Source organism: Rhodamnia argentea, chromosome 2 (assembly GCF_020921035.1).
Source record: "Rhodamnia argentea isolate NSW1041297 chromosome 2, ASM2092103v1, whole genome shotgun sequence".
Classification (NCBI taxonomy): Eukaryota; Viridiplantae; Streptophyta; class Magnoliopsida; order Myrtales; family Myrtaceae; genus Rhodamnia; species Rhodamnia argentea.
Genome location: NC_063151.1, coordinates 17,169,641 through 17,179,764, shown reverse-complemented (window position 1 = coordinate 17,179,764; position 10,124 = coordinate 17,169,641). Strand labels below are relative to the sequence as shown.

At 40.2% G+C, this 10,124-nt stretch overlaps 1 protein-coding gene across 1 annotated transcript; it reads right to left on the bottom strand.

The window, feature by feature from the left end:
• Positions 1-205: 205 nt before the first annotated feature.
• Positions 206-1,842, bottom strand: LOC115726839 (F-box/FBD/LRR-repeat protein At1g13570-like). The gene is made up of 3 exons (XM_030656903.1): positions 1,024-1,842; positions 748-903; positions 206-493 (listed from the first exon to the last, which is right to left on the bottom strand). The coding sequence occupies exons 1-3, from the start codon at positions 1,840-1,842 to the stop codon at positions 206-208; spliced, it is 1,263 nt and encodes a 420-aa protein (XP_030512763.1).
• Between the last annotated feature and the right edge of the window lie 8,282 nt (positions 1,843-10,124).

Below are 10,124 nucleotides of genomic sequence, written 5' to 3'. Positions count from 1 at the left end.
ATATTTCTTCTTACGTTATATAGTGAAGGGAAACCTGTAATGCTTGTTAAAATTTACTTGCGACATGTTGATATCAGCAAAACCGTCCATTTTTCCGCAACAGAAACGTAGAAACTGACCTTCAGAGCTTATTCCCAATCACACAGTTCCAACGACAGCAACTGACTTTTAAGTTTCGCACCAAATTTGTTTTTAACATCTCCGCTCATGGATTTGCAGGATCAAGAAAGATCAGCTCAGCTTGTGCCGATGATCGTGGGAACCGCAGCAACTCCCTGAACAACTTGTCATTCCCAGTTCTGTATTTAGGCTTAATTCTCATCTTTTGTAGCCCCGGCAAATGAGAAAGCAGAAACTTGATGAAGCGAAGCTCTGGTTGGCCACCAGAAATGTCGATCAGTGATGCAACTCTCACTTGTTGGCAGCAAGATGACTGGTGATCTTCCCAAGAGTTGGCTTCTGTTCCAAGCGCAGGCTGCTCCCCGGCACGAGCCTGCATTTCTCGGAAATCAAATTGGGATCACCGAAAATCAAACTTAGTGATTAAAAGCACCAAGGTAACATGATGATCACTGAAAAGCAAATCAAATCTAACTTTTATCTTGCATATATTCTAAAAACTTGATATAAAGGAAACATCACCCTTCGGATACAAATTTATCTTTCTTTATTGTGTAAAATTCACTTAATTTACAATGATAGAATCAAATTATCCCGCAAAACACTAATCTCAGTGATCATACTCACCTTAAAGCGTACTTCTCTCAACTGAGGTGACCTTTTGATTAGACAGATAACAGTCAAAATCTCCTCCACACTATTGAAGTCTATGGACGTGATGAGGCACGTCAAATGAACCAGTGCATTGGGCAATGTCTGTGGAACATTTCCAACAGCCAAATACTGCACATATCAGCCAAAATCAAGAGTCAAAAGATACTAACGATTTAGTAACTGAACCAACATATTCTCATTCCAAAAATAATAATATCGGATTTCAGAATCTATGCACTTAAAATGAACCTTCAGCGAGTATTTTTCAAGCTTCAGACCCGGAGTTCTGGGCAGATTTCGAAAAAATTTGTGCAAATTGCTCATGGTGGCATCGCTGGGTCCATGTCTGTTAGCAAAATCATCATATGCATTTATCATGACCCACTGCAAACAGTCCACATCACCTAATGTGACATCTGGAATAGCTCCTCTAAGACGGAGCGACTTGAGGTTGCGAGCTTTGATGTTAACTCGCCATATCCCCTTTAAGTTAACCAAAACTAGTTTTTTTAGTAGGGGACAGCGCGAGATCAGAGCCTCAAGCATGTCCGGAGACAACTCAACGGACTTAAAATGCAATATTTGCAAGTTTTTTAATCCTTCAAATGTTGATGGGATTTTCACCACACAGTTGCAGAGTTTCAAAAAATTCAATTCCTGGCAATTGAATAAGGAGATGGGAATCCTGTATTTCTGCCCTTTCCGGATGTGAAGCACGATTGCTTTGACGGAGACCCTGGATAAATGAAGAATCCAGCGGTCAATATCACTCGTCGCGGAAAATCCTGTATGAGAGAGCTGGAACTTCTGTATTGGGCCAGTATGAAGCAAGAGGACCGTATCAATTGTCTTCACCAAGTTTGCATCCAGAGATGGCTGAAGAGAAGGAACTCCCCCGACGCTGGTACATTGATCATCAAACACAAGTTCTGGTAGAGAGGACCATTTGTACCTCCACTTTGTCGACAAAATACTAGTCTTGACTGCATCCTTAATCGACAAGCATGACAGGATTTGGTCGGTTATGTGATCTGGTAATTGGCTTATGTTGTCCGATTCCTTCGTCATTTTCAGTTTCATATGTGATACTCTGGAATTTCCAAACAAATAGCAGTAGAAATGGTTGGACCCGGTAAATTAGAAAAACCCTAATGAATTCTACGTTTAAAATAAGAAATATACAAACTAACAAGAAATCTAACCTACTAAATCTTAAATATCTATATGGAGGACCACTCAAAATTGAAGAGAAATAACATAATATCCTGACTCCATTTGTAATAAGAAGATAAGGAAAAAAATAAAAATAAAAATTGTTACAAAGATAATGTAGCTTCGCATCAAATAGTGTCAGAAATCAACTATTGCTCTTTTCTGGCCGTAAATTGGAATCCCCCTGAATTGCATGGTTCACTAAAAGTAACTGCTATGGTTTACTTCAGAAATCTCGTAGGACTCATGTGGAGACGTGAAATTCAAGGGTCTAAATTTTGCTGAACCACCAAAAGGAAAGTCAAGGGATTACTAAGCCCAAATTCCCGAGATGGGCTCTCCTAAATTCTACCAATCGCAACTTTAGAGTATCGATTTAACCGAAAATATAACCATTCTACTTTGGAGTTTCAACTTCACTTCTAGGAGCCAGAGAGAAAAATCAAACGCTTGGCATGGTATAACGTGAACACAGACAACGCGACCACGTGAGGAAAAATCAAGCATCAGCATGATACGTGGGAGCAGGATGCGAATAACTGAGAAATTGACATAACAAAACTAAGCGAACCAGCAAATCACAGGCTTCACGTCAGATCGCGGACGAAAGAGAGAAAGCCTCATTCAAGCTTCGACCGAGATCAGAGGCCGGGATGTCTCCGGAATCGCAGGAAAGGCGGCCCAAGGAGGCTCAGTTCGCTGAGGTCTTATATAATGTTAGGTCTAGGGTTTTCTTTGCATTCTACCTTCAAAATTTATCAGATCCTAAGAGATTTACTTATCTTAAACAATAGGAAACCTCTTATTATCTCTTATGATTGTGATAATATCAAATCAAATTGCTCGATTATCCTCTAAATCTGCTTCATTTAACCAATATTGACCAACTTGACACCTCTTCCATTTATAAATTTCGGTCACTTGGTGTTCTATGGGCTTGGCCAAAATTTCATGCTCTTATGGGCTCACTTCAATTGATTCGATGGAACTTAGAGCCTCCCGCCACCAGTTTGGTTACTCTTATTTCATATTGTACTGGGCTTTAATTAAATGCTCCTAACATTTAAGTGTCGGTACATGCACCGCCTTCACAAGTTCATCATCTGAAAATCCCGTTACTACTTTCTAACTTTGTTAGAGTGGATATGTATTGCTTTTGCAAAAATACCCTATGAAGTTCCGTTGCAAAAATGGATATCGTATTGTTTGGCTATTTTGCTCACCGAAGGAATTGTTAAAGTCACTGCTTTTCTTGCTTAGTTATTTCAACTGACTTCTGCAACGAACTGCATTTAGCTAACATGAGAGAGAGAGAGAGAGAGAGAGAGAGAGAGAGAGAGAGAGAGAGAGAGAGAGAGAGAGAGAGATGTTGTTGATCGCCAACACCCAGTGGAAGATGTTAGTATACGGGGCAGAGGGAAGTGCATTTGCCAGAGATGCGTAGAGAGAACGCTTAATCTTTATCAAGAGAGGTAGAGAGCTTCATTTGGCTTCCCCGTGTTATGGTTGGCTGAAACAGATTATTAAACTATGAAGGCCCAGATCATCTCCTTACTAATAACCTAATCTAATTCACTTATTTAATGTTTTTGAGTGATGGAATTTTCCCTACCTCTTCTGGGCACGCGGAATAAGGAGCAATAAAAAACATCGAGGCATGAACTTCTTCGTTATAGTCTAATAGGTCTTTTATCTATTAGGTAGCATCTATTAAAAACATTACATGGTTCCTCCAAAGAATTTCATCCAGTCAAAATTACGAGGAAAAGGATAAAGGGTCGGCTCACAACTTTTCTCACCAAAAAACACGCATAATCAAACTTCTGATTGGACAACTGGGCCCGCAAGCCTTACAACGCACTGACTACTACTTTACCCAAGCTGGAACTCCATGGTAACTCACTCTCGTGTAGGCAATTGTCCTCCTTGGAAACCCGGGGGTCCGTCAAAGTCCTAAATGGGTCCAACTGGCCTGCCATTGTCATTCAAGAACCAAGTTACGAACCGCATAGGAACTCGCTCGACTATGCCCACGTTAAGCCATACAATAGACTTTATTCTAGTAAATACAATATTAGAACCACGCACTCTTGGTCCCTCTCTTGAATGTCCACTCCAGTAACCATGCCAATGCGCGGGATCAACCGAGCCATGCTTAATTCTCCGAAAAATGAATGAATGAGCACATAGCCCAATTGGAAAAAACACTAGCTCCAAGATAGAGTAGAAGTTATAATACCCGATGTCGTAAGCCACAAAACTATCATGTGATTAATTACTCAAATTCTTCAAGTACGACTTTAGTTATAATGCCAAATTTAAATTTATAAATGTAACATAATTTCCTTTCCACTTTCGGGTTATTATTTCACGAACCTTTCATCATCCATAACAACTTCTTATGACACTTGCAACATGAATTCTTTTCTTTTCACTTTTGGACATCCTCTCTTGAACCTCTGATATGAACTTTCGGTACCGAGCGATGTCGTCACCGCACGTGAACGATGGCACATTGAATTCATGTCATCATTAAGTAAAGACGTCTACGCCATCGTTTCAAGTAAAACTTTTAGCAAATGATGGTAGATTCATCCGTTGTCACGAACAACGGTCATTAGAGGTTTTCGGAAATACGTCATTACCCTCGAGCCCCTACACTGTTGCTTTTCTCGCTAATGGTGGCGCGTCGATGTCTTTTAATAGCAAATACATATTTGCACACACATGATCTCTTTATTATCTTTGATGAGGATTATCATATCATCCACACGTTCTAATAAAATTCCCATACTGCATGTAATAAATACTTATACACACGAGAATGATGTGATTTCATAATCTATCTTTAGCAAGTTTTATACACACGTTCCGGCATGCATTTCATCTCATTCATAAGAATAACCAAGCAATCCACTTCAACAACTATTGAACTAATATTCCTATGTCAAAACTAGTGATCTCCCTATCTTTTTTGATGTAAAATTACCCGAGAACACATGAGGGATGAGCGAGATCATAGCCAAACAAACAAGGACACGAGAGAGAGAGAGAGAGAGAGAGAGAGAGAGAGAGAGAGAGAGAGAGAGAGAGAGAGAGAGAGAGTGGGCAAGAAAGAGGAGAGAGGGGGCGTAAGAGCTAGAGGGGGAGGAGGCAAAGAAAGAGAGAATGGGCTATGGAAAATGGAAGAGACCCCTCCCTTATTTATAGTAATTTTCGAACTTATTCCCCAAGTTTTACTACTATTCATGCATTTATGATGCATTTATGAACCTTAACTTTTTCTAAACTTTTTCCCCAAGTTTCATTTATGAACCTCGAACGTTTCCCAACTTCTTGCCCAAGTTTCTCAAATGATCCCGCATGTTAGGTTTTTCTACCCATGTGAATGCATTCATAAATCTTGACTTTTCTAAACTTTTTCTCCAAGTTTCATTAAATGTTTGAAAATGACATTAACCTTGTCCTTATTTAATTGACTTACTAATTGACTTGTACATTGACTTGCTAATCAACTTGTGCATTAACTTACTTTCTATTGTCAACTTTGACTATAGAGCACCGAGACGAAAACGAGAGCTTCGGCGACGCAACCAAGCGGTCGGCGCCGACCAACCGAGCAGATGGCCATGGTGGTTTGGCTTGGTCGCCCCCGACGTTACGCCCGCTGGACATGACCTCAGCCGGATGGGGTCGGCGGCCCTTGCCCCGGCTCGTCTCGTCTTCGCTCATTATTTAGACCATCCTTTTACGTTTTCTTAATTTTAAAGACTAGTCAATAATCTATTGTACATATGATTTATAATCCGCTAAAATTATGGATGTCACATAAACTATCATTCATTTTTAGTATGTATACACATTTAATCACTATAGACTATTGATTAGTTCTCTTTTTCCTCAAATTAATGATCAAAAGCACCAAGGTAACATGATGATCATTGAAATCAAGTTAAATCAAATCATACCGAGCCCATAATTTAAAACTTGATACAAAGGAAGCAATGTTCTTTTGATACCAATTCATCCTTGTTCAAATGATTTCACTAAAATGAAAAAAATTTGTCGATTTGTTTTATTGTGACATGCTATAGCATACCACTTATTTAGCGAAATCCACTTGACTACAGTGATAGGTCATTGTACTTTAAGTTTGGTTCGGTATGTGCTTGAAATTTTTTGCCAAGAATAAATAATGTTGAGAAAAATCACACAAATATAATCAAATTAGATAAGATCCGTGATAATGGTTTCAAACAAATACTAGATGAGTCCGTTAATATCTAATCTCAATGGTCATCTCACCTAAAAGTATACTCGTTTCAATTGAGGATAGCTTTAGATCGGGCATTTAACAATCAAAATCTCCTCCTTATTATTGAAGTCTATGCATATGTAGAGGTGCTCCAAGTGAATGAGTGCATAGGGCGGTGTCGAGATAAGTACACTGTGAGTGCCATAACTTGCGTACGACATTCACTTGAGTGCCATAAATTTTAAAACGTTCACTTAAGTGCCATAACTTTCAAAAATTGTTCACTTGAGTGCCACATCGGAGCAAAATCGTTTACTTGAGTGCCACATCAACTTTTTCGACGTGCCACGTCGGCTTTCCGGTGAGTCACATCAGCTTTCGGACGTGCCATGTCGGCTTTTCGGATTGCCGCGTTAGCTTTTCGATTGCCATGTCGGCTTTTCCGGCGTCCACATTAACATGGCACTCAAGTGAACGATTTTTGAAAGTTATGGCACTTAAGTGAACGTTTTGAAAATTATGGCACTCAAGTGAATGCCGTACAAAAATTGTAGGTGGCGGTGGTGGTCGGGTGAGGACGGAAAAGGGGAGGGCTGAGCTGCAACGACCAAGAAAATGAAGAAGAGGAAGAATGAAGAAGAAGATGAGCAATGAAGGGAGGGGGTCTGCTCGCCAAAAAGAAGAAGAAGAAAAAGAAAAAAAAAAGAGGAGGAAGAGAGGGGTCGGGCGTGAAAAGAGAGGGAAGGAGGAGAGAGAGGAAGAGGAGAGAGAATGAGTGGATGGGTGGGTGGTGATGGGACACCACTTGTCCCATCGACCATTAATACTTTTTACTTTTTGTGAATAAATACTTGAATGAAAATTCGAATATCGGGTAATATAGGACTGGTTGGACATTTAGCTCAACCGATAGAAAATAATTTTGATCTTCTCATAGATCGGGTTCGGTCAGAATTAGGTTCGGGCGCGAGGATTAGAAATCCGAAATCGCGGCTACCGAGATTTCGAGACCTATTCAAAACCGAACGACAAATCGGGACTCGTCCAAAATTCGCCACTTACGTCCTTACGGTCCGAATTTTGCACCGACTAAAATCTAATAATAATCATTTTAATTAAACTCGGTCTACGAACGGACTACGAATTTTCAGGGCGTCACAACTCTCCCCACCTTAGAAAATTTCGTCCTCGAAATTCAACCATTGTAACTCCCCAAAAGGATGGAGATATTGACACCTCATAACATCCTCATTGCTCGTCATAATATGCTCATTTCACACCAATCCTTCTCTCAATTCGGCACACTAAAACTACAATTCGATTGTCAATACACAAGTCAGATTCAAATCTGTGATCCTCAATTACCAATCCGCCACAATTCCGTATCCACAATTCATCTAGATAGGTTAAATCATCTAACTCCAAAAATCCAAAACTAAATTGTAACCACACGAACTTGCTTTCCAATCGAGCTATCGATTGCCAGCCTACATCGACAATTAACCATAGAAATCAGCCATCCCTACTCAAGGATTAACAATATCTTAGCTAGCAAACAAATAGAGGCTATTGCCATTTCCCCGTACTAGACGAAATCACGTCCCACAACATATCGCCTAGCATCCGACTTATCCTTTTAGACAGGCCACCCGTTTGTGGATGGTAGTTCGCACTAATTGCAGCTTCGTTCTCAAAGCGATCCGTAAACTTGTTCAAAATGTGGTGGTGAACTTGGAATCGTGATCCGAAGTGATCATTACCGGCACTTCCTAAAGACGTACTATCTGTGGGGCATATAGTTTAACATATCCGTCCGGAGCAAAATCCTTTCTTACCGCTACAAAATGAGCGAGACTTTATCAATCGCCCATTACAACCCAAATTGAACCATGTCTCCTTTGACTTCAAGGCAATTCCATCATAAGTTCATTGTGACATGCTCTCATTTCATTTTTTTTTTTTTGGAATCTCCGATGGCTGTGGCAATCTACTAGATCTACCATAATGCACCTTGACTTGCTGATACGGCTAACACTTCATCACGTGCTTGGCTACATCAGCCTTCAAACCAATCCACCAAAAGTACTGTCTCGGATTCCGATACTTCTTTTTGCTAACATGACTAATACTATAGCTACTACGATAGGTTTTTGACCAGGTTTTTGCCTTAACCAAAGCAAGACCCTTATGGTCATTATCTCCAGAAACTATGTGGCCTCACTATGCTTCCGATGCACACTCTAATCACGTACCTTCCTTAATTGTCACATATCGCATTCTTAACCTTATATTGGGTCATCACCGATCTTAGTAACTTAAAAACTCAAGTGGCAATCCCCACTATATCATCCACTCATAACTTGCCATTACGAACCTTTCTTGTTTGTCTCTACAATCCTTTGTTCCGTCTGTTTGCCTATGGTTCCATTGGTTACGGTCATCAAATGGTGTACACTTCCCTACGACAATGTTGGGTCGCTTGTCAACTAGCTCGTAGGGTCTCCAATCATTTCAAGCTTATCCTAATCACATAGTAGAGGTTCTCTCCGACCTATTCTCAGAGATGCAAGCCGACCTTTACCAATACCGAGAAACATAAAGGTATCACTCAACCGTGGCATCTCCTCCCACTAACCATCTTTCATATGACGCTCAAGATGCTATGTTATGCACTCTTGGAAGTATTTTTCACTTCAATCCTTATCATTTCGAACTTTTTAACTCCACATGCGACTAATACATCTCAGAGATCCATTTCCTAAGGTCAATCTATAGCCTCATGTTTGATCGCGATCCAAATAATTCTCATATGCACTCAATCACACCGGCCTTTAGTTCAAGCGTTCGTCGTTCACTTTCTTGTGAATCTTTTTCTCATCAATCGGGGCCGTCAATAAAAACCAATAACTTAAACCATCAAAGCACCACACAAATTCAAACCTATGATCCAGAATTATCAATCACCACCATCTTTCCCAATAGGTTAACCACCAAACTCCAACGATTTAAACCTAAACCCTCGCCTTCCCAACTTATCGCCCAATCTCACGTCGACCACTATACTACATCCTCAAGTTTGGTCATTGACAGTTCAAAACTATAATCATCTAATCCAGTTGGTCCTTCGTCGAAGTGTTTCTTGCTCGCTTCCCGAACCTCACATCATCAATTAATTAGAGCCTTTCCACAACAATCGATATCTAAAATAATCGGGAATTAGCACAATTACAAACCTATGATCCACCAAAATCAATCCTCAAATTTCACATCCAAAGCCATTGATATGCTATGTCCATCTCGACTTATTGTTCTTAAGTAAATTATTAAACCGCAAGCACATTCACCACTCAAATCTATACTTAAAGCTTTCTGACTTCTATTCGCTTCCTTGTGAGTCTCAATCATATTACCACTACCGTCGCTAGGTATCCTTGACACTTACTTTCCAACAAACGCATCACTTCCAATGATGAAACCAAAAGCGTCGAGGTCCCACCTCGACTTCCAATAAACTCAAAGCTACCTCCACTTGATGGGTTAAACCGCACGACCTTACGACTACAATCCACTATGACTTTCTGCCTTGTCGGCCAGTCCATCACCATAATCAAATCAAAGTCAAACATCTCTAGCACAATCAGGTCTATCCTACCCTCATGACCATTTATAGCCAACTTACAATCAAGACAGCCTACGGTAGCAACTACGTTATCCTTTAAAGGCATAGAAATCTTAAAAACAACATCCAAAGGCAACAAACTTAAACCAGCCAATTCAGCAAACCTAGCAGCTACAAATAAGTGCGTATCACCTGGATCAAACAAAGCATATGCGACATGCTTGTGCAAGAGAACCGTACATGTAACGGTCGGCGAATCCTTCG